This window comes from Myiozetetes cayanensis, unplaced genomic scaffold (genome assembly GCF_022539395.1).
Source record: "Myiozetetes cayanensis isolate MyiCay16 unplaced genomic scaffold, myiCay2020 scf26, whole genome shotgun sequence".
NCBI classification, from domain to species: domain Eukaryota; kingdom Metazoa; phylum Chordata; class Aves; order Passeriformes; family Tyrannidae; genus Myiozetetes; species Myiozetetes cayanensis.
In genome coordinates this window covers 6,655,470-6,679,386 of record NW_026087477.1, presented here as the reverse complement: position 1 = coordinate 6,679,386, position 23,917 = coordinate 6,655,470, and the positions used below count along the sequence as shown (strand labels likewise).

Here is a 23,917-nt window from a genome sequence, read left to right as displayed (position 1 = left end):
GCAGATCACATGTATCCATGTACAGATAGTGTGTGTCCGTGTGCAGATAGCGTGCATCCATGTGCAGATCACATGCACCCACGTGCAGACAGTGTGCATCCATGTGCACAGTGCGTATCCATGGGCACCAGCCACACACAGACAGCTGCAGCCGTGCCCTGCATGCACGTGGACGACACGTGTGTGCTTCCACGAGCGGTCCGTGTGTGTGTTTGGTGGGGAGAGAGGCACTTTCTGTTAATGACTGCTCGGTCCTCTTTGTAATTGTGCTGTTTGTGCCTGGCTGGAGCCAGCAAGGAGAGCGGTGGCGGAGGTCCAGCAAGTCTGGGTCACATGGAGCAGCTCCAAACTATTGCATAAGTCCCGTCTGAAAGTGGACCTGCTTGGTGGAGTCATCTCCTTAAAGCTGGAGAAGGCCAAGGCTGGGAGCTCTGGGCTGCTTGGTGGCCACCTTCCCTCTGCCTGGAGCTGGCTGGTTCAGCAGCTCCATCGGGGCTTACCCTGGTGCCCAACACCCCTCCCTGCTGGTGATCCCAGCTGGCACTTCCCTCCCGCTTTCCTGTTGGGGACCTCCGAGCATTTTACCACACTTGGAGCAGTGCAGTGACCCCGGCTCTCAGATAGGGCCAGATCCTTATGTAACACAGAGATAGGATTTCCAGAAAGCAGAGCAGGCGGTGTCAGAGCGAGGTCGGTGCTCCCAGCTCTCCACTCACATGCCCTCACTTGCTCATGGACTTCTTTTGCCCCTTTGCTGCCGAAATTAAAGACCCTGCTGGATTTTGGGGAGGAGCAAGGGGGTAATTCAGTCCTTTCCTCACTCGGACCACTGAATAGGCTTGACTGTAAAACAATTCTCGTGTTTTAGAAAAAAAAAAACTACTCCCACACAGTGCTGGAGGGAGCCCAAACCCCTGTGAAGTTGTTGTACAAAGGGATGGAGGGTGTGCCCGGCTCGAGCACAGCAGGGCCCGGCCGGGGCGGCACAGAGAGCCTGGGAGAGGGAGCTGGTGGTCTGAAGGCAGGGAGGGTGTTCCCCTGTCACCCAGGCTGGCACCAGGGTGCTAGCAGGGGGGTGGACACTCCGGATTAGACCCCTCACTCCTCAGGTTCAGGCTGGCAGCGCCGGTCTGGATTTCCCACGTTGCTGGTGGGCACCTTTGGACGGGGTTGGAGCTGATTTTAACGGTGTGAAAGCAGCATCTCTCCTCCTGGCAAGCTCTAAAACTGGGCCCCAGAGTGGCTGGGATGGGTGCCTGCAACAAACTGCTCTTAGGGTGAGGTGAAACAGCCCTCACGAGCAAGGTGGGCTGCAGGAGTGCCGTGGGTCCCCTCTCAACCAGCAAGGAATGGAAAGGCAAAGCCCTTGTCCGAGTGTGGGGTTGGGATCACGAGCAAGCCGAGGGATGGGGAGGGGATCCGAAAGGGTTGCTGTGCAGGCAGAAGCAGTGCCGTGGCTGGAGGCTGCTGTGTTCTGCTGAGCAGTGATAACTACGTGTTTCTAATTCTTTGCTCGCCGTGCCCCCAGAGAGGCCACGCTTGGAGCAGCAAAGCAGATTACGGTTCAAGCCCTTGTTTTCTGTTCTGCAGACCTGTGACTTTAACCCATTTCTCGCAGTTTGCAGATGCTCCCGGCGTGACCTGCACGGTTAATGCTGATTTCTGTGGGTTTAACCCATAGTGCTGTTCTAGAGCTTGAGAAATGACATCCTGGTGGAAGTCCTGTCGTGCTGGCAAGATGACTGCAAAAAGGCTTCTGCCATCTGCAACTCAGCATGTTTTGGACTTGGCAGTCCAGCCAAATATTTTGTCAGGAATACCAGGACGTTCTCTCGCTGGAAGCCAGGGAGGTCTCAGGAAGCTTTGCATCCACAGCTCACCTCGTGCCACGGGAGGGAGGAGCAGAGTGATGGGGGAGCAGGGCTGTTTACTGTGTCCTCAGGAACGTGCAGGAACCTGCCAGGAGCTGGGAGCTGGGGTGGGGACTGCGCACCGTGAAACACCCACCGCCCCGGGGGAGCGCAGAGGGTGAGAACCCCCAGCCCTCAGCAAACACAAAACTGCATCAGCAGCTGAGGGACCCGCCTTGTGCCATCCCCGGGGGTGAGCAGAGTCGAGGAGGTGAGCAATGGAAGGGAGGGAGAAACGGGGAGAAGTGATTTAGGAGCAGCTTCAAGCGCTGCTGGTTGGTTGAGGGAGGGGATTGTCACGCTTTGGTCTGAGCTGGGGCGGCCTCACCTCGAGTCCTGGGGGCTGTTTGGGGGCCACAGTGTCAGAGGGATCTAAAGCTGCTGGAGAGTGTCCAAAGGAGGGACATGGAGATGGAGAAGGGTCTGAGGAGCAGTTGAGGGCACTTGGCTGGCTCAGCTGGAGCAGAGGAGACTGAGGGGAGACTCCTCGGGGGCTGCAGCTCCTCCCGAGGGCAGGCGGAGGGGCAGGCGCTGAGCTCTGCTCTGGGACCAGGGACAGGAGCCAGGGAAGGGCTGGAGCTGTGCCAGGGGGGCTGGGATGGATCTCAGGGAAAGGTTCTTCCCCCAGAGGGTGGTGGGCAGTGGGCACGGCCCCAAGGCTGCCAGAGCTCCAGGAGCGTTTGGACAACGCTCTGAGGGACAGGGGGGATTGTTGGGGTGTGCTGGGCAGGGCCAGGAGTTGGAATTGATGATCCATGTGAGTCCCTTCCAGTTCAGAACATTCTGTGATTCTGTGCACAAATCTTTGGTTGTGATTGTGGAGCACAAGTCTGATGAGGAGCAGCTGAGGGTGCTGGGGGGGCTCAGCCTGGAGAGAAGGAAGCTCAAGGGGGACCTTTTCACTCTCTGCAACTCCCTGACAGGAGGGGGGAGCCAGGTGGGAGTCGGTCCCTTCTCCCAGGTAACAAGTTATGGCACAAGAAGACACAGCTTTAAGTTGCCCCAGGGGAAGTTTAGATTGGATATCAGGGAAAATTTCTTCACTGAAAGGGTGAAAATAGAGTTCAGATGAGATTTATGGGCCTCCATGAAGCAGTGACAGCAGGTGAGAAGGGGGAGGTTTTATCAGAAAACATGACTTAAAGATCAGCATCCAGGAGCTCCAGGCACTGTGAGGTTTGCTGTGTGTCCATGGTGGGCAGCTGTGACACCAGGCAGTGGGTAAGAGCCCACTGTGCAGAGCAGGGTATCTGTGTGGGTAGTGGGCAACCTGAAAAGCCTGTAAGTGCTGCTGCAAAGTGCCCTTCATTGCACTGGCATGTTCCCTGAGCCCATATTCCAGTTCCCACTCCATGCATCTTGGTTTCCATAAGAAAATAAGGCCCGTGGAACAAACTGTTTGTTCACAGCTCTTCCCCCCTAGTGATAAATTTTGAACTGGTAGGGCAGCTCCCAGGCTGGAGTGGCTGGAGGAGCAGAAATCCCTGCAGTGCTGTAGGGGCTGTTCATTATGGTCACGTAGCTGCCCCTGTAGGGGCTGAAGTTCTGCTCAGCCCCTGGGAGGGTCATGGGGAGCTGGGACTGAAGGTGACCACAGTGTGGGATGTGAGATCACAATAACACCAACAACCCCAGTGTGGTTATGGGGGTGCCAGTTCCCCGTTTTAGAGAGCCTTGAGGGCCGGTGATTTTCATTTGTTCATTAACACATCCATCAAAATAACACAGCCCAGAAATGCTGTTGGGTCCTGCTCCCACTGCTCTCTCACTGTTCCCACTGGGGTGTTGCTCCCACCTCCCACTGCTTCCCAGTACTCCCACTGGGGTCCTGCTCCCACTTCTCCCACTGCTTCCCAGTGCTAACACTGCTCATCTGGAAGATGTCACTGGAAGGGCTGGGGGGGTTGCATGGCAAGTATTTTCCCCCAGGGGGGCGAGCTGGAAGCAGAAATCTGTGTTTGTATTTATTTCTCTGTCTAAAAAAGAAAAAAAAAGCGGGCGGGGAGGGGAAGGGGGTAGGAAAGGACACCTGAGCTCATAATTTGCAAAAGTTGGATTAGAAACCTGGAAGCCGCCGGGCCCTGCATCTTTAAAAGCAGTTAAATTCCTCTTCTCTGCACTAGGAGGCACCTTGAACCTTCCTCTTGGCCCCGAGCAGAGTCCATCTGCTTCCTATTACCTTCCCATAACGCTGCCTCTGGAGCCGGCCAAGCAGCCGGGCTTTCAGGGAATTCTGTCTGCAGCCCCGATGTTGAAATTAGTAACAGTTGTCATCCGCTTCGCTCTTTCTTCTCTCCTCTTTTTGCTTTATCCCGGCTTGGATTTTAACCCCCCTCCAGCCCCTTCCTTCCCGTGTGTTTTTGGGGGTGGGAAGAGGAGACACCGATGGCTCCGGGGGCATCATTCCCGAAGTCCCTCATCCCGCCCGGGCCCGGCCCGCGGGTTCACGCGGCGAAAGCCACCTTGGCACGGGGATGCGGGAGCGTCAGCCGCTCCCGCTGTGCCTGCCAAGGACAGCGAATTCCTTGGGAAGGAGCGGGATCGGAAGCGGCCCAAGCGAGGGAGGCACGAGACCGGAGAGGTCACGCCGTGCCCCGTGGGACCTGCCCGCGGCCCCCTCCATCCCGCCGTGTCCTGATGGGCACCCCCACCTCCCTCCCACCCACCCACCCTCTCGGGTGGCTCCGGGCTCCTCGGCACTGTCCGGCGGCTGCGAAGTGAGGTTATGGAAAACTTGAAATGGCGTGGAAGCAGCCGCGGAGCCTCCAGCTCCGTCCTCCTTGCTCCGGGTGCTTCTCCTGCGGGACCGTGGGGGTCTCGGAAGGGAAGCGCCGCTGGGGAAGGGGCCGCGTTTTTTCCCCTGCTGCGTGCGGGGAGGAATCGCAGCCGGGCCCTTCCCCCAGCCCGGCTCGCAGGAATTTTGCAGCTGTAATTCCTGACTCGCGCTGCTCCTTCCCCCCTCCCCACCTCCCCCAAGGTCAAGGCTGCGGGGTCTTGGCGCCTGCGGCTCCCTCCCGGCTCCTGTTCCGGGGGATGCTGAGGAGCCGGGAATGAAGGGGAAGGGCAGAGGGGAGGCGAGGGCAGCGGTCCCGGCTCCCACAGCGCAGGGTCTTGGAAGGGCGGAGGAAGGACGGGAAACAACGACAGCCTTGAGGAAGCGGCTTCAACAGCTGGAAAACAAGGAAAATTAGTAGTGTGAAGCCCGGGAGAAAATACGCTTCAGCTGAGCAGCTCGCTGTCCGCGGACCTTGGAGCCGTGACAGGATTTTAACGCTGGAATCTCGAGCTTTAGTAGATGCCGAAAAACGCTGACTTAGGAGAGGGGTGCAGCGCGCCCGGCTGTCCTTGCGCCGTCTCCCTTTTCCAGCTCACTTCCCACAGCACAGAGCAGCACCCTCAGCGCTGGGCTGTGCCTTGCTGTGACTCTGCCCTCTGTACCACAGCCTGGGGGTCCTGGTGGGTGGTAAGTTGGAGCTGAGTCAGCAGAGTGTCCTGGCAGCCCGAAGGGCCACCCTGTCCTGGGGGGCATCAGGCCCAGCATCACCGGCCGGGCCAGGGAGGGGATTGTCCCGCCCTGCCCTGACCTGGGGTGGCCTCACCTCAACATTGGGGCAGTTTGGGGGGACACAGTGGAAGGAAGAGATTGAGCCATTAGAGGGCATGCAAAGGAGGCCACGAGGATGGGCAAGGGTCTTGATTTGAAGCCCTGTGAGGACACTGAGGGCACTTGGTGTGTTCAGCTGGAGAAGAGGAGACTGAGGGGAGACCTCACTGCAGTTCCAACTTCCTGGGCAGGGGCAGAGGAGGGGCAGGACTGAGCTCTGCTCTGGCATCAGACAGGACCTAGGGAAGGGCTGGAGCTGTGCCAGAGGGACTGGGATGGATCTCAGGGAAAGGTTCTTCCCCCAGAGGTTGGTGGGCACTGCCCAGGCTCCCCAGGGCAGTGGGCACGGCCCCAAGGCTGCCAGAGCTCCAGGAGTGTTTGGATGATCCTCTGGGACACAGGGTGTGACTCTTGGGGATGGTTCTGTGCAGGGCTAAGAGCTGGACTCGATGATCCTTGTGGGTCCCTTCCAGCTCAGCATATCCTGTGATTCTGTGACACTGCAGATGTTTCTGTCATGAGGATGTGTCCTCATGGACCCACAGTGCTGATCTCAGCACCCTCATGTCACGGTGGAACAGGGCAGGTTCCTGCCCAACCCTCTTGCCTCTCCCACTTGCTTCCCTTTACCTGTCACAGGGAAACACAGCAGCCCAAGATGAGACTGAGTTTTTCCCCCATCAGGCAGTTTATTCTCATGTTGGCTCATAGGATGCACAATTTTTGAGGCCACCATTGTCTTGTGTCCAGGCTTTGCAGAGGAAAACCTGGCGAGTGGCCCCAAATGTGACTGGGGAGACCAGCCCAAGGCCTCACTGATGGTCTTTGGCCATTTTTAACTGTAAATAAGCAGTTAAATAAGTAAATAAGCTGTTAAAAGTATTTAAAATGTGCAACTCCAAACTGTGATTTAAAGATGAATGTTTCATCCTCCCAGTCACTGTGTCTAATAGGGAAAAATCATTAACTTAGATTAATGGCTTTAAGCTGAAGGAAGGGAGATTTAGATTAGATATTAGGAAGAAATTGTTCCCTGTGAGGGTGGGCAGGCCCTGGCACAGGTTGACCAGAGAAGCTGTGGCTACCCCATTCCTGGAAGTGTCCAAGGCCAGGTTGGATCAAAGGAGCACCCTGGGCTAGTGGAAGGTGTCCCTGCCCATGGCAGGGGGTGGAACGAGATGGGCTTTAAGGTCCCTTCCAACCCAAATCATTCTGGTTTTCTGTGATCATTACTGGGCCAAGAAACCCAGATTTCCTCTTGCACCTCACCTATGCATTCTGTGTCCTGTGATGGGTGTTATTCCAAGCCCCCACAGCAGAAAGTAAAGGTGGGAAAACAGAAGTAGAAAAAATCTTTCAGGGTTTGAGACTCCCCTGAGGACACGAGGTGATGGGGAGCATGACAGACCCCAGGAGGAACCAGACTGTGCTCCAGCCAGCTGGTGGCCTTTGCTGTTTTAAAACATGCAAAAGTAGAGCAAGGCAGGGTCTAATAATGTTTTTCCAAGTGTTTCCTTCCTGGGATGAGGACCACACACATGCCATGGCTGCTGACACCTTTGCAACCTGCACCCTCCTCCCATCTCCAGCCTCATCTTCCCAGCAGCCCAGGAGCGCCTGTCCTGCCTTTCCCAGCCGTGCTCCAGCAAGCCAAAGTTCAGGCTATATTTATTTATCTGTCATCTTTGCAGGGAGGTTTATGCTTTTTTGCTGCAGGGCTGCTCTGGAGCAGGGCATCACTGCTCAGATATTTGGGATTCTCCGGGCTCTGGTGAGGTATGTGCCGTATTCATCACGTACGTCATGGGATCGCTGGATGGAAACAAAACCCACTGGCTTTGCACAACCCTCCAGCACCATGTGAGTCTGTGTAATTGCCTCAGACCGAGTGGGAATCATCTGCAGGCCAAAAATCTTTCACTGGAGCAATTAGCAAACCATTTCAAATAACAAATGCAATTGGAATCTCAGGGATCCATTTGTGGATGGGGCTGAGGGTGAGTTCACTGAATGGCTCCTTTGTTTTCCATCGCTTTTTTAGGTTTGCCCGATACACTCTGGGAGCAAGTGCTCTTCCCTCTGTGCAGTGACAGTGGGAGGTGTGTTTTAAATCCAGGGAAACCAGCAGAGAGGATTTCTAGGTTGCTGCTGATGCTGTTCTTTCCTGCTCCCCTTTAAGAGATCAGGTAACCCAGACCAGGTCACTCTTCAGTCTACGCTTCCCTGTGGGTGTTGCCACAGGACAAAGGGTTCCCATTGATTCTGAGCTGTTTCTTCAGCTATAAGGTGTATTCCAGCCCTCAGTGCTGCTGTTGGAACAGGACAAAGGGTTCCCATTGATTCTGAGCTCCTTTCTTCAGCTATAAGGTGTATTCCAGCCCTCAGTGCTGCTGTTGGAGCAGTGCTGGGTGTGCAGCGTCCCTGGAGCAGGGCAGCGTGGTTTTGCAGTGCTGTGAGCTGGTGTGCTTAATTGTGGCTGCTTTCACTTCCCAATCCTCTCCTCCTCTTTTCCTCTCTTTCCACCTCACTCCTCCAAGATCGGGCTTTCCTCATCCCTGAATCCTGTGTTATCCTTCTCCCCCATCCTCTGCCTCTCCCACTCGCTCATCCCACCCTCTCCCCCCGCAGGGGCAATGCCTGAGGTCCGGATTAGCCCGTGCTGACCCCGCTGTGCTGGCCCCGGTCCCTGCAGGGACACTCCGGCCTCGCTGCCTCGGGAAGAGCACGGAGCGGCCGAGGATGCCTGCGGAGGGACCCAGCACTCCTGTCTCCACATAAGCAGTGCCCGAGGGAGAGACATGTTGGGACAGCGCCCTCCCAGCTGGCACAATTCTCCCCGCACTGAGACGAGCAGCGCTGACCATGGCAGTGGCTTGGAGGCTTCTCACGTGGACTGTCATCCTCGCCGCGGCCGTGGGCACCTCCCCCGGTTACACCTTCCAGTCACAAGGTAGGGGATCGGGGTGGGGAGGGGAGCTGGGTCCACCCACAGCTGCTGGGACAAGCCCTGCTGCTGCTGGTACAAACCCCACTGCTGGCACAAACCCCACTGATGCTGGCACAAACCCCACTGCTGCCCCGGGAGGTGTTGGGGTAACTGTGCTGATGGAGACACCTCCACCTCTGCTGCTGCACAGCTGCTCCTGCTGCAGCTCCCGTGTTTTCTGTCTCCCTGCAGGGACAGGGTGTGGTGTTTTTTGCTCTTGGAGGTGACTTTTTGCAGAACTCAGAGCAGTCAGGTCTGTGCAGGGCAGGAGCCACGACGGGCTTAGAAAGGAAGGAGATGTGGTGGCGTTGGGGAGGCTCCCCTCCCACGTGGGTGGAGCAGCACATCCTCGGATGAGTAGAGAGGCTTAGGAGGGCTCTGTGTGTGCAGCCAGCAGGTCCTTTGTGTGCAGGGATGGAGGGCAGTTCTGGAGCACCCAAACCCTCTGCCCAGCTGAGCCTGGACAGGCCTGTGCTGCTGGAGGAGCAGTTTTAGTTTGGACACACATTTCTGTAAGTGATACCGGTAGTAACTGCTCAAACCTGCTCAGGCACGAGCACTTTGTGCCCATCTGGTGTGTCTGTGTGTGCCTGATGGTGGGATTGTTGGGGTGTCCTGGGCAGGGCCAGCAGCTGGACTCGATGGGTCCCTTCCAACTCAGCCTATTCTGTGATCCTGTGACATGGGAGCCCAGCAGGGATTGTGAAAGCTCCTGAGACAATGGGGGAGTGCTCATCAGGACCCTCAGGGCCCTTTCCAGGCACTGCTTTCCAGCCTCTCACTCCTAGTCTGGCCATCCATCCCAGGGGCAGAGTCCAGCCCTTCCCCGTGTTCTTCCCATGGTTGATCACAGCCCCATGGGCCCCTCTTGCTGTCAGAGCCCTGTTTTAGCCTCCTGCATCCAGAACAGTGCTGATGTTACTCAACACTTCACCACACTGCTGAGATAGTGAGGACATAACTCCCACAACACCTCCTCAAGAGGGTGAAACGCTTGTTATCTCCTCTGGGCAGTTGGAGAACAAAGGCCAGTGTTTTCAACAAGCCCTTGATCTCCACTGAGTGACTCCCCCCAGTCAGCAGCAGCAGGACTCACGTGCCCTTTGTGCACCACTCCAGGTTGGGGGGGGTTTGCTTTATGCAGGAGAAAAGATGAAGGTATCATAGTCATGAGCTCTAATTATCTTTGTGGGGAACAGCAGCTGCTGTTGAGGCCTCTGCAAGCCCAGGAGCTGTAAGGAGGTTCGGATGGAACTGTGCAGGGAACAGCAGCTGAAATCATTGGAACAGCTTGTCCAGAGCAGCTGTGGCTGCCCCATCCCTGGAAGTGCCCAAGGCCAGGTTGGATGAGACTTGGAGCAACCTGGGCTAGTGGAAGGTGTCCCTGTCCATGGCAGGGGTGGGACAAAATGGCCTTTAAGGTCCCTTCCAACCCAAACCATTTTATGATTCCATGCCTGTGTGAATTGACCATGGATCCAGCATGTGCTCACCAGTGCTTAGTGGTTTTTAATCCAAAGGGAATTCTCTGTTAGGTCTTTGGTTTAATTACATTGATAGATCAGACATTCCCATTTTGTGGAACATTAGGAGGGGCTGCTTTTACTGTTCCTGGTTGCTTGGTTGCAATGGTGAGGACACAGGAGGGAATAAAATCCTCCCTCCTCACCTTTCCCTCTTCTTCTGTTTGTTCAGCTTCCCCCTCTGCCTGCCCTGTGCCCTTTCCCTTCCTCTGCCATCCCTGCTCCCTTCCCACCAGAACTGGGGCAATGAGGTACCTTTGCCCACGCCCCATCCCTCCTCCTTCCCAGCTTTCTGCCTTGCTCTTTCCTGTGAGGTTTGTGGTCCTTCAGGGGTGCCCAGTGTCCCACACAGCCATGGGCAGGTTTTCCTGGAGAAAGGCTTTTTATAGCCTGTCTTCCAAGGGAATTTGACAGGTCTCTGCAGACACCAAGGGCTTATCTCCAGTGCAGACCCTTCTGCTCCAGTGGGTGCAGCAGAGCTCGGGCCAAGATCTATTCATAGAGTGTGAAGTGGCTGAGGGTCAGAGGGCACCTGATGGAAGGGCCAAAGGGAGCTCCCAGGGTGGTCTGTGATGTGGGGAGCATGACCAAGGCAGGCACGAGGAAATGAGGGATTTGGGGAACGTCTGTGATGTAGGATGGAGCAGGCAGGGTTGGGGAGTAAGAGATCTGAACCTCTTAAGAGACTAAATATTTTACATTTTTAGAGAAGGAGGAAGCTGTGACACTGGATGAGGACAGTGACATCTTTTCTGTGTTGAAACTCTTCCTTATCAACACTCTGCATGACTGTCAGCAGAATTGTCATGTAAATAATATTAGATATTGGGAATCTTAGATCTGGATTGGATATATGGAAGAAATCCTTCCCTGGGAGGGTGGGGAGACCCTGGCACAGGTTGCCCAGAGAAGCTGTGGTTGCCCCATCCCTGGAAGTGTCCAAGGCCAGGTTGGACAGAGGCTTGGAGCAACCTGGGCTAGTGGAAGGTGTCCCTGCCCATGGCAGGAGGTGGAATGAGATGATCTTTAAGGTCCCTTCCAACCCAAACCATTCCATGATCCTATTCTTTGGTTGTTTTTTTCCATTTGTGGCATTCCCACTCGAAGTCATCTCTTCCTAAAACATTCCTGTGATCAGGACACTCTTCTTGGGCTCTTCCTGTGCCTCATTTTGCAGGGTGACATCCCCTGAGAAGATGCACGGTCACCAACACCACAACACAATCAGGTTCTCACACACAGCCTCACCCTCAGGCTCTGGACACCTTTTTTCCTCCTGGACACTCTTCCAGGTCAGGATCAGAGACTCCAGCCCAGGCTCCCAGGACCTTTGTAGCCACAACACGCACAAACCTCCTTCTGATTCACTCTTTTTCAAGCCCACATGGGCTGCAGAGAGGGGAACAAGAAAAACAAGGCACTTCCCATAGCAAATTTTTCCAAGCCTGAAGTCATTGCTGAAGTGCAAATAGGCACCCTTGTTTGCATCACAGGGGGATGGATGCAGGAGAAGCTGGAGCACAGGAAGTTAAAAAAGTAATAATTATTTCTGGCTTGTCAGGGACAGGGGAGAGGTGCCAGAAGTGCTCATGGTTTGGAAGGAGGGGAGCTAACCCCTAAACCCAGCTGGTGGGAAGGACTGCCCCACTGCTGGTGGTCAAGGAAACCACTCTGTCAGGCTCCCACACTGGAAAACACACCAGAGGGAAAGGGGAACTTTCCAGTGCTTTCACCCTGTGGTGAGAGTGGAGTTTGGAGTCCAAGCTTCTGATGGCTGGGAAGGCTTTGAAGATGGGTGCTCTGGAGCCAGGAGAAATGCAGCCACCCTGGAGCAGCCTGTTTGCTTAGGAAGCAACTCCAAATAGGATGCAGAAAGCACAGCAAGGCTCTTCCAGAGTGAGCAGAGGGCAAATCTGAGGGTTCAGGACACTCAAAGCCTCCAGATACGAGGGGTTCAGAAAAACACAGTGTGGTGGAGGAGCTGTCCTGCCCAGCACACGATATTTGACATTTTCTGCTGATGCCTGTGGTGCTGAGGGCTGTCAGAGACAGCTCAGATCCAACCTTGCAGTCCCTGGGACATTTTCCTTTGGAAAGGAGGGATTGTTGGGGAGGTTGTTCAGTGCCAGGTTGTTTGACAGCCAGAATTGTTGCATTACCAGGCACACAGGTCAGACAGTGGCCTCTCAGAGCACGTTTCCTGAGTGCTACAGGACAGGCCCAAAGCTCAAGTGCCCCAAGAGAAGGTGCTAAGCCAGGCTGATACGATAAAAAAAAATCACAAATCCAGTGAGCTGGGAAGGCAGGATGGTGTCACAGACAGAGACCTGGCCGGGGAATAGGGATCTCTGACTTCTTTTCTTGCTGCCCTTTCACCCAGCTGGGGAATTCTGGTTGCCCCCTTTCTCATTTTGGTATCAAGGTTGGCACTGCAAGGACAGTGGCTTTGTGCCCCTCAGGAGGATGCCCAGGGCCTCCTGCACAGAGGCAACTCTGACTGGGGAGGTTGCTGTGGTGCTGTGACCGTGTGAGTTATCAGCTGCAGATGTTCTGAGGATTGATTTTGGCACCCCAAGGCTCGTTCTGGCTCATTTTGAGGAGACCTTATTGCTGGGTTTGTTACTGAAATGATCCAGTTAAAATAACCCTCCAAATCACAGAGCGTGGCTCTGCACAACCTGGAGTCCCTCTGCTCGGTGGAGGTGGAAGATGGATGAATGGATGGAGGGATGGATGAATGGATGGAGGGATGGATGGATGGAGGGATGGATGGATGGATGGATGGATGGATGGATGGATGGATGCATGGATGGATGGAGGGATGGATGGATGGATGGATGGATGCATGGAGGGATGGGGGATAGTCCAGGACCAGAGCCAGAATTTGGGTGTCCTGAAGGGCCCCTTGGGCCAATCTGTTTCTTTCCATCACTTGCAGAGGAAGAAAATTGTACTCCACAGTGTTGCTATCCCAAGATTCTGTGGGCTGCAGGGCTTTGGGAATATCCCAAGGATCCTGCAGCCTGGGCAGGGCACACACCCTGTGTTGGCTGTGGCCGTGCTCGACACCACTGAGTGTTTGACTCAGACTCTCCTTGCAGAACGTCATTCCTCTGTGTTTCCTTCCCTCCCCAGAGGAGTTCCTCTCCAGCCTGGATCACTATGAGATCGCCTTCCCCATCCAAGTGGACCAAAACGGGGACTTCCTCACCTTCGACATGCGGAGGCAGCTGAAGCCGCGGCCCCGGCGCAGCCTGGGCTCCCTGGCCTACGAGCCCTCCGAGCAGCAGGTCTTCTACAAAGTCTCTGCCCACAGGACCCAGTTCCTGCTCAACCTGACCCTGCACTCCAACCTGCTGGCTGAGCACTTCACTGTGGAGTACTGGAAGCGGGACGGCATGGACTGGCAGCACGACTTCCACGAGGACTGTCACTACGCCGGCCACCTGCAGGACCAGTACCTGAGCTCCAAGGTGGCCATCAGCAACTGCAACGGGCTGGTGAGTGGCCGTGGTTGGCAGTGCCAACAGCCTCTTTGATCCCTGTGTGTCCCAGCAGGTGGTGGGAAAGGTCTGGGATCGGTGTCGAGCGGGGAACGTCGCGCCGGCGTCCAAAATCGGGGGAAGGTGCGGACAGCGCATCCCTCATCACGTCTCTTGGGGTTCCTCAGCCCTGTTCCACTTGCAGCCCCTCTCCCTGCCAAAGGCAGTGGGCATTTTTCCCACTGATTTTAATTGGAGTGGGATGATCCAGGCTCTAGACCGTTGTTCTGGCTCTCGCAGAGCTCTCTCCCCTCCCCTTCCAACAGCAACAGCGAAAAAATGTTTTGCGTGTGCTGAAAGAGAGGGAGAAGTGCAGGAGGGCAGGAATTTCACAGCACCACTGGAATGTCAAAAGTGCACTGAGGTCCTTACAAGTGCAGATGCATTCCTGGGGTTCCCAGGCTTGATTTCAGGAGCTAAAAATGCGAGTTATGTAGGAAAAACTGAAATAATCTGGGTTTTTGGTATGGAAAAGAGAACAACAAAGATGGCATTCCTCAAAACCAGCAAGGCTGCTGGAAGGAGGGTGGGAATGATTGATTTTGCAAGTCTTAACAGCTTAGGATAGACATCATGGCCCTAAATATCAGTAAGAAAAGCTTAATGGTAACATCAGTGGTGAGGATGGCTGAGCTCTGGACTAGATTGCTTGGAGAGTGTGAGATCTTTGGAGATCTTTAAGAACAAGCCATACAAATGCCTCTCAAAAAATCCTCCAGGTATGATTCATTAGTTCTTCCAGCACTGGCAATAGACTGAGGACTTCCATCCCTATTTTTCTGTGATTTTCCTGATCTTTCTGGCTCCCAAAGCACATTTCATGACCTGTCAGATGGAGGTATGGAGCAAACATACCCCGTTAGTGAATCCCAAGGCTGGTGGTTCTCTTGGAGGGGTAACATGTAGAAAAAGACTCTGTAGGCCAGACTCATATTTAGGCTCCAGCCCCACCTCTGAGCACTATTCTGGCAGTGTGGAAGAGCATCCAAATGGGAATGAATTCATGTTTGATTTATTGCTAAATTACACTGCCAGAACAGTGCTGTGGGTTATTAACAGCGATGAGAATCTGACTCATTATATCACAGTCTAATGTTTCCACCTCACAGCCAAAACCCAGAGCTGCATAAACTCCTGGTCCCCTTTGTTTAGACATGGGAACTCTGCTCAAGGCCCAGACAATTCCCTGGTGTTCTCAAAGGCACCGAGGGGTGAGCTGGATGCTGCTGGCTCCGGAGGGATCTTGGCATCACCCTTCCCACTTCAGAGGGCAAGCAGTGGCCCAGCAGCACTTTGAACGGGGATAATTCAGTCCACAGGCTGTGTTTAGCCCTGGAGAGATACCAAGGGCTGTCTGGAGGAAAATGCAGCCAGGCACAAAGAGGGACTGAGGGTCATCCAACAACCTCTCCTTTTCCTGAGCTCTGTCCTGCCCCTGAGGGTTGTGGACATCAGGGAGGAGGGGGGAGGAGGTCTGCTGGGTCAGGGAGGATGAAAGGGTCAGGAATTTGGGCAAGAGGAGCCTGGAATGTTTGTAGCTGGCAGAAAGGGGGCTGTGCTTACAACACAGAGGAGACCTTTGGCAGAGCTCTGGTTGATCAGTGACAGCTGATCCACTTGTGCCATCCCTCATCCACAGCGTGCTCAGCTCCAGGCAGGAATCATCTGCTTTGGAAGGGACAGGCAGGGACAGAAGAGGGTCCCCCCGGGGGTTGAGGAGTCCAGGTTCATGTTCCTGCTGTTGAGGGGGGACTGCACAAGGTGACCCATGTTTGCAGACCTGACTCACTGCAGCTGCCCAGGGGGCTGTGGTGTTGGAAGGGCACGAGCAGGGACGGGGTGCTGGCTGTGGGGTCAGCTGTGTGGGATAATTGTGTCCAACACAAAGGTGGGAAAATGGAGTCCCTAGCCATCCTCCTGCCCTCCAACTCCTGCATCCCTCAGGAATTTCTTGTGTCTTTCTTTACAGGGTGCAGCACTATAAACTCCTTTTTTTTCAAACACCCCTGACACAACTCTCACCTCGCAGCGCATCAGCTCTGGGTGCCAATGGCTGAGCGTGTCTTCCCAATATAAAATGTTATTGTTCATCTGAGTATCTTTACTAGACACATATATTTATATTTTCTCAACAACCCTTATGATTTTGACATCAAACAAAGTTGTAAGGAATTTTGTCCCTACACAGACAGGACTTGTTTCGGGTTACTTTTGACACAGAATCCCAGAATAATTTGGGTTAGAAGGGACCTTAAAGCCCATCCAGTCCCACCCCCTGCCATGGGCAGGGACACCTTCCACTAGCCCAGGTTGCTCCAAAGCCCCGTCCAACCTGGCCTTGGGCACTTCCAGGGATGGGGCAGCCACAGCTTCTCTGTGTGTGCTGAAATTGTGTTTTCACCTGAAGAGCCCCACCCTGGGCCCAGCATGGAACACAAATGTTGGAGCAGGGCAGAGCTGGTCCTGCTGAGGCAAACAGCTCCTGAGTCCGTACGAGCAGCTGGAAGAGCCAAATCCCAGTGTGAGGTTTGTGCTTTTCTGAACCGTGGTCATAACTGAGAGCACAAACCATGCCTTGCTCCGCAGATGACCTGGCTGAATCACGGACAGGATATCCAGTGGAGCTCCCCCACAAACCACAGGGATCTCCCTGAGGACTTCTCCCCACCCCCCTTTCCCCTGGCCTGTGTCACGTCCAGCACCTGGACCTCAGAGCTCGGTCCTTGGGGTCCCACTCGGGTGACACCCAATCTTTGTGGTGGGAGGTGATGGTTTGAGGCCCCGGCTTTGAGTCAGAACACCCCTTTTCCATCAGGCCACGGGTTTGGGGCAGGAATTGCTCTTCCCCCTCGGTACCCTGCCCCAGGCTGGCGGTGACCTCCTCCTCCTCCTCCTCCCTGGCCCTCGGAGCCGGCAGCCAGCTGGCTCTGCCAGCCGGCACTCGACTTTCCGCCTCAGCCCTGGCCAGGGTAACCTCACAGTACCTCGCTTGTGTTTGAGAAGGTGGAGCCCAGCCAAGAGCAACAGAGCGTGGGGCAGGAGGAAATCCCCCCCGGCACTCGGGGTTTGGGGGCTGCGCCGAGCGCACACTGCCCCGATTGAGCTCTGCGGGATGGAGGGAGAGGGGCAGAGTCCACCCAGGAACACCCTCCAGGGGGCTGTTACACAGGTGGGACCTGCTGGTCAAGGGCCTCAGGGGGTTTTACAGACATCGAGTCCCCCTCTCCCCGTCACAGAATCTCGGAATGTGCTGAGCGGGAAGGGACCCACAAGGATTATCCAGTCCGACTCCTGGCCCTGCACGGGACACCCCAACAATCCCACCCTGTGCCTCTCAGGGTCATCCAAACGCTCCTGGAGCTCTGGCAGCCTTGGGGCTGTGCCCACTGCCCTGAGGAGCCTGGGCAGTGCCCACCACCCTCTGGGGGAAAAACCTCTTCTAATCCCCAACCTAACCCTGCCTTGACACATCTCCAGGCCATTCCCTGGGTCCTGTCCCTGGTCCCCACAGAGCAGAGCTCAGGGCCTGTCCCTCCTCTGCCCCTGCCCAGGCAGCTGGAACTGCAGTGAGGTCTCCCCTCAGTCTCCTCTTCTCCAGCTGAACACACCAAGTGCCCTCAGTGTCCTCACACGGCTTCAAATCAAGGCCTTTCCCCATCTCAGACCTTTCAGGCAAAGGGAAATCTTGCTGTGGGGATGGGACTGGCTGCAGAGGAGAGATCTTGCAAGCACCTGGTGGGTTAGGCTGCTCACCCCACTGGGATCTGCTCCTGCCTGGTCATCACTGTCTCACGAGTGGCTCCGCTCACAGGGAGCAAAGTCTGGGCTCACGGCTGAGATTCAGACTGCTTAATCAGATCCCTGCTTAATCAGACTTCAGATTTTAAACATTTGATGTGTTTCTCAAAAGCCTCTCAGTGCCCACACTTCTCTGCAGCTCTGTGCCCCAGTTCCCAGCTGGTGGGAATGGTCCTGAGCTGCTTTGGAAGGGTCTCAGGTGAAGATGAAAGCACGGGAGGCAGATCTCACTGCTGAGCTGTGCTGCAGTTTCAGTGTATGGTATTTAGGATCCCACAGGCAGCTCTCAGTGAGACTGAGTGGGTGGAATAGGAAACAACTCATTCATAATTTTGCAAGGAAAGGCTGTGATTTCCAGAGGACTTTAGTGAACACAGATGTCCCAAGGCATCCAGGACCATCTGGTTGGGTTTTCTCTGCTCTTTATGTTCATATAGTTCACAGTTTGTGCGTGAATGAAGGATTCCTTCCCATCCTCCAAAGTATTTGTCAGTCCCCAGAAATTATGGAGTTGATTAACAGAAAGCTCGTTGTGAGAAGCCACCAATCCAACCCCCAGTTCTCTCCTCCACCTCTTTCACTGCCTTCCCTCTCTCTCTCTTTCCTCCTGCAGCACGGGGTGATCGTGGCAGATGAGGAGGAATATTTCATTGAACCCCTGAGCCCTGGAGCCAACATCAGCACGGGGGGAGAGGGCAAGGGCAGCCCCCACGTCGTGTACAAGAGATCATCTCTCCAGTACCCCCACATGGACGCAGCCTGTGGAGTGCTAGGTACCTGTTCCCACCAGCACCCCCTCAATCCATCCCAAAAAAAGGCTGGGAAAGTCCTCTCAGACCAGGCTTTGAAGGTGCTCTGGGTGCTCTGAGAACCAAATTTATCTGCCTTCAGGAAAGATTGCTGTGTTTACCTTGACCCACGTTGAGCGCTTCTGGTGGCCTGGTCTTTGGAAAGGTCTTGCGCTTCTTTTTCTTAAGAAAAATCCTCCCAGATTTGGCCAATTTACCACGTGCTGAGAAATGCCAGCTTGCACCTGCTCAGCAGAGACTTGTCTTTGGGTTTTAGCCACTGCAGGTTGTGTGCATGCTGAGGTAACTCTGCTGCTGCCGGAGACCAGGTGGAAAGATGCCCTGGGGGTGGGATGTGGGACCTGGGTGGTCACAGGGGATGTTTACAGGGCGTGGTAGCTGCACTTCTGCCCCATTTCTACACTTGTAAATCTTTGACTCCCAAAATGACTCTCACAGGTCTGTCCTGGCCTCTCCACGAGGAGAGGTCTGCGTCCCAGAGCGTGGCTGAGGAGGACAAAGGAGGGAGCAGGAGGAGGCAGAAGGGGGGAGGAAAAAGTAGGAGAGGGCAGGAGAAAGTAGGAGGGGGTAGGACGAGGCAGAAGGTGGGCAGGAGGAGGCAGGAGGGCACGTGGGATGCCAGCAGGGCTGGCAGGAGCAGGGGGACAGCCCTGGGCTGCAGTGGGGCATTTGCTGGGTCCACAGAGAGAGCCCCACAATGGCCTTTCCTTTCCCCTCACGCTGCTCACCCCAGGCCTCTGCGAGCTGCTGAGTTGCTGCCGGAGGGCAACGGGAACATCTCTTTCCCTCCTCAGATGAGAAGCCCTGGAAGGGGAGGCACTGGTGGCTGAGGACACTGAAACCCTCCCCTCTGAAGCCATCGGGCAACCACAGCCAGCGGGGGCAGCTGCCCCTCAAGAGGTCCGTGAGCACCGAGCGCTACGTGGAGACCCTGGTGGTGGCTGACAAGATGATGGTGGGGTACCACGGCAGGAGGGACATAGAGCAGTACATCCTGGCCATCATGAATATTGTAAGTGTTATAACCACACCAGGACTCATTCACACACCCAGGAATGACTCCTGCTCATCATCACCCCCCCCAGTGTCTGGGCTTGGCAGAGGGTGCTGTGTGTTTTTTTCCCTGCGAGAAGAGTGGGGTGGGAATGCAGAATCAGATCTGTTCCAGGAGGGCAGGGGCTTCTCCCCGTGCTCAGAGCAACACTTTAGGGTCAGAAATCCTGGCATGCTGCTGCTGTTGCTGCTGCAGATGAGCAGTGGTACCCCAGAGCCTGCGGGGACTCTGTTGAGAAGCAGAGGCACCACAGGAGAGGTAAACTCTGGCCTGTCTGAGCTCACCACAGGCCAGATCTGGGCTGGGAGAACAAAGGCCTTTCTTTGAACAGCATCTCTCATCTCAAATTAGCATTGCAAATAGGGCCAGGCAAGCTGAGAAACACATGGGAAAGCATAAGGATGGGGAGCTCTCACGCCTGGGGGCTGAGCAGCGTGAGGGGTCGGCAGGAACACCCTCCTCCTTCCACACCACACCCCTGGGCTCGGGTCATTGCTGGCGGCAGGGTACCAGGCTGGCTGCATTAACAGCCTCAATTGGCCACGCTGAATCCTCCTGTGAGGTGAGATGGGCTTGGAAGTTATCCATCAACCCTCTGAAAGCCCCTCTGTGATGGCCCTTTGTCCTGTCCTCCCCAGGATCTCCTTTCACGGGCTCGGCTCTGTTTGCATTTCTAAAGCAGACGCCAGATTTTAAAAAACAATAGCGGCTCTAACTGTTTCATCTGCTCTGAAACACCCAACCGTGTGGTGGCAGATTTCTGAGAGGTGCTGTGCCCTTCCCTCGGCACAAAGCTTCATCCCTGTGGCTGAGCAATCCCATCCAGCCTCCGGAGCTCCAGGCAAGGAGCAGGTGCTGAGGGATCATCTTCCCTCCAGAAGGAGACACCAAGGTCTCTCTCTTCTTTTTTTTTTTCAAGCCTGGTAGTGGAATCTGTGGGAATTTAGGCTTTGTGTTCACAGCCCACAGCCCTGATTGCACCCACAGGGCCCAACTCAGGGCTTGCCCCCTGATTCCGGTGCCACCCAGGCAGAGAGCTCATTTTTAAGACTCCTCTTTTCTTGTTTCTTGGAGGTCAGGTTGCCAAACTTTTCCAGGACTCGAGTCTGGGCAATATTGTCAATATCCTGGTGACCAGGCTGATTCTCCTCACCGAGGATCAGGTAAGATGGGCTTGGTTGGGCCATTTCCATCACATGTCTGCACTTCCTTTGTGGGTCTGTGTGTTCCTCTTGGATTTCACCCCCAGGAAATCCCCCCTGTGCAGTCTGTTGGCTGCTCCACATCCTCCTAAAGGCACCTGAGGACTGGGTTCAGGCTGTGGGCTGAGGAGACCTCAGGGACTCTGTGAGGATATTTTCTATGATAAGGTGACTTTAGGGAAGTTTAAGTAACTTTAGTCCTCCTGAAGTCACATTTTTCTTGCTTTCCATGAAAAGTGGAGGCATCTGGACTGGTGTCAGTGTTGTACTGGCATGGAACAGGCAGTGCCTTCACATCAGAGCTTTCCTGGGAACACACCCTGTCATGTTGCTTCCATTCCAGCCCACACTGGAGATCAACCACCACGCTGGGAAATCCCTGGACAGCTTCTGCAAGTGGCAGAAATCCATAGTGAACAGGAATGGCAACGGGAATGCTATCCCTGAGAACGGCATAGCCAACCACGACACCGCAGTGCTGATCACCAGGTGAGGCTGAGCCTGAGCCCACACCCAGCAGGGGTGTCCATGCTGTCCTCTGTGCATTTCTCTGTCCTCTGTGCATTTCTCTGTCCTCTGTGCATCTGTCTGTCCTCTGTGCATCTCTCTGTCCTCTGCCTCTCTTCAGATGGGTCATCCAAGGCTTCCATCCCCCACGAACAGCCTGGAAGTGGCCGTCCCTCAGTCTGGCCACGTGCCAGTTCCCTCACAGGGATGCAGGTTATTGCAGTTCACATAGTTAGCATCTTCCACTTCACTTAGTTCTCATCCTCCAGCATCTTCCCTCGGTCTTTGCTGGGCTCTCAAGGAGCTTAGTTTGCAGCCACGGGCATTTGTGCACCAGAAGGCAATGGCATGGGGCTGTTGGGCACCACCAGAGCCCACCCTGGAGCTGTGGAGCACTGGGCATCTTGGAGAGCCCTGTCTGCCCCTGCTGTGAAGGGTGAAGAGGATCCAAGTGGGACCTGAGCACTGTGACAGTGACAGTGCTCCAGCCAGCACAGGATTTGGCTCATCTCATTTTAGGTGACTACGTGTAGGGCTGAACTCTCTCCTCAGTGGACACCCTTGAAGTAGTTACTTCATCCCAACTCCCTCAGGACTCCTGCCTGTGCCCCTGTGCTCCTGGAACAGCAGCTGAGGTCAGCAGCACGACTTGGATAGCGGATTAGACCTCGGGAGCTGCAAGAAAGGGGGTCTGAACCTTCTTGTGGTGAAGGGCATGTGGAGAAAAAATAACCCCCATCAGAACAGGTGGGGGCTTGAGCCTGGAGCAGCAGAGGGTGGCAGGAAGGACAGCTGGAAGGATGGATGAGTGGTCAGAAGGTGGGAAGAGGAAGAGGTGGTGGCAGGGACAGTGGAAGAAAGAGCAGAGCATCTGGAAGGACAAGATGCTGAAGGGAAGGCTGGGAGGGTGGAGGGGAAAAGGGCACTGAGAGGCTGCTCTTGGAGGTGCTGCTGCTGTGTCCAGGACTGTCCAGTGTCCACACAAACCCTGCTTGGGCAGAGGGGAACCATCCTGAGGAGAGGCCAAAAGCAAGCCCAGGGTTTGGTTGTGCCTTTTTTCCCCCTCTCTTGTGGAGTGGAAGAAAGGAATGAGATGGAAGTGGGAGCCGCTTTCCTTGTCCACGAGCTGCTCTCCTGCTCCAGTTCCCGGTGGCATTGAGAGCCTGGAACATCCTGGGGAGCTCATGGGATGAGAGCCCACAAGCATCAGCTGAGGAGCAAGAAAAGGGGCCCCTGGGCCGCAGATTTTCCCTGTCCCGGGACTGCAGCTCCGCTTTTTCCTCCCCTCCCACCCCACGTGGGATGCAAACTCCGGCTCCGAGTTTTTTCGCCCTCCCACCACCAGATGTTTGAGCCAACCCCGAGCGAGTGGCTGGGCTGGGGCAGCACCGGCACATCCCTAATAAATTCCCTGTCTCTGATAACATCTTGCTGAGCTCCGGGCTTTTTTTTCTTTTTTGGCCCTTTTTTCTCTTGCAGGGACGTGTCAAACTGGAGCCTCCAAAGGGCTTTGTTTGCTCAAAACAGAGCAACAGATGTTTTTCGCTGCTGGGGGTGAGAGGTTTGGACACTTCCAGAGAGCCAAAGGGGCAGGAGCATCACGAGGAATGTGTCACATTAACCCATCAAGGGCTGGCACTTGCTCAATCCCCACTCTCATCCCTCTCAGCATTAGCCTGGCCCCTTCCAGGCTTTGTTTTACTAAACCCAGTCTTGGGTGTCTCTCCTGGAAAAGGTGTTGGAACAGAGGCAGGGAGGGCACGTGGTTTACCTCTGCAATTAAATGACAATATTCACTGTCTAACTCCAAACTGGTCTCTTTTGGAGCTGCCACCACATCCTGTTGTGAGGGTGCTGCATTTCCTTTTGAAGGAGATTTTTGCCCTCCTTGTTCTAGCTCTTCCTTGTATCCAGCTAATGATGGGCAAACAGTGGGTTCCTTGATGCAATGGCTGGAAGTAGAGGCCAGGAACAGAGGAAAGAGTCACCTCGAATCAACCCTTATTGAATTTGTTTGGAAAATTCTCAGTAAAAGAACTAAACCGAAAAAAATACATATATATATAAAAAAATGGCTTGAGCGTTCTCATGCAACCACAGTGGGTTTTGAAATGGAACATGTTTTCAAACTGAAATGTTTTCCTTAGTTTTTCCAAAAAAAAAATTCAAAATTACAACCCTGGCAGTGTCCAAGGCCAGGTTGGACGGGGCTTGGAGCAACCTGGACTTGTGGAAGGTGTCCCTGCCCATGGCAGGGGATGGAGTGAGATGATCTTTAAGCTCCCTTCCAACCCAAACCGTTCTGGGATTCTGTGATTCTCTATTTGATTGATGCAATTTACTGCAAGGGACCTGAGTTTCCAGACCAGAAACTGCCTCTCTCCTCTCCCACCCTGCTGTGCTGGGCACATCCCTGTGCCTGATGCCTTCCAGGAGTGCCCAGGGAGCAGAGCTGGACCTCCCACACCAACCCAAAGAGCTCTGAGTCTGGATTAGCACTGTCCCTGCTGATTTCTAAGATCATTTAAGGTTGTAAAAGACCTCCAACGTCATGAAGTCCAACCTTTGACCGAATCCTCCCATGCCCATGAAACCATACCAGGAAGTGCCACGTCTGCTGGTTTTTTGATCAATTCCAGGGGTGGTGACTCCACCACTGCCCTGGGCAGCCTGTGCCAATGCCTGACCACCCTTCCCATGAAGCAGTTTTTCCTAATATCTGACCTAAACCTTCCTTGGAGGCCATTTCCTCCTGTCCCTTGTTCTGTGGGACCCCTCCCAACTCCCCCTCCTGTCAGGGAGTTGCAGAGCCAGAAGGTCCCCCCTGAGCCTCCTTTTCTCCAGGCTGAGCCCCCAGCTCCCTCAGCTGCTCCAGCCCCTTCCCCAGCCCCATTCCCTTCTCTGAACACGTCCTACCACCACATTTCATCCAAACCAAACCTCTGCCCCAACTCAACACAGAGTTAAAGGACAGGAGATGTC

The 23,917-nt window shown here is 54.8% G+C and overlaps 1 protein-coding gene across 1 annotated transcript in view; it reads left to right on the top strand.

Moving 5' to 3' along the window:
• The window catches only part of ADAMTS10 (ADAM metallopeptidase with thrombospondin type 1 motif 10), a 55,874-nt gene that overhangs the window by 5,751 nt on the left and 26,206 nt on the right, over positions 1–23,917 (top strand). Inside the window, exons 2-7 of the mRNA XM_050321368.1 lie at positions 8,143–8,464; positions 13,159–13,523; positions 17,977–18,136; positions 18,967–19,184; positions 20,306–20,389; positions 20,772–20,917. Of these exons, the coding sequence (XP_050177325.1) occupies positions 8,377–8,464; positions 13,159–13,523; positions 17,977–18,136; positions 18,967–19,184; positions 20,306–20,389; positions 20,772–20,917 (1,061 nt within the window). The 5' untranslated portion in view covers positions 8,143–8,376. The remainder of the gene's footprint in view (positions 1–8,142; positions 8,465–13,158; positions 13,524–17,976; positions 18,137–18,966; positions 19,185–20,305; positions 20,390–20,771; positions 20,918–23,917) is intronic.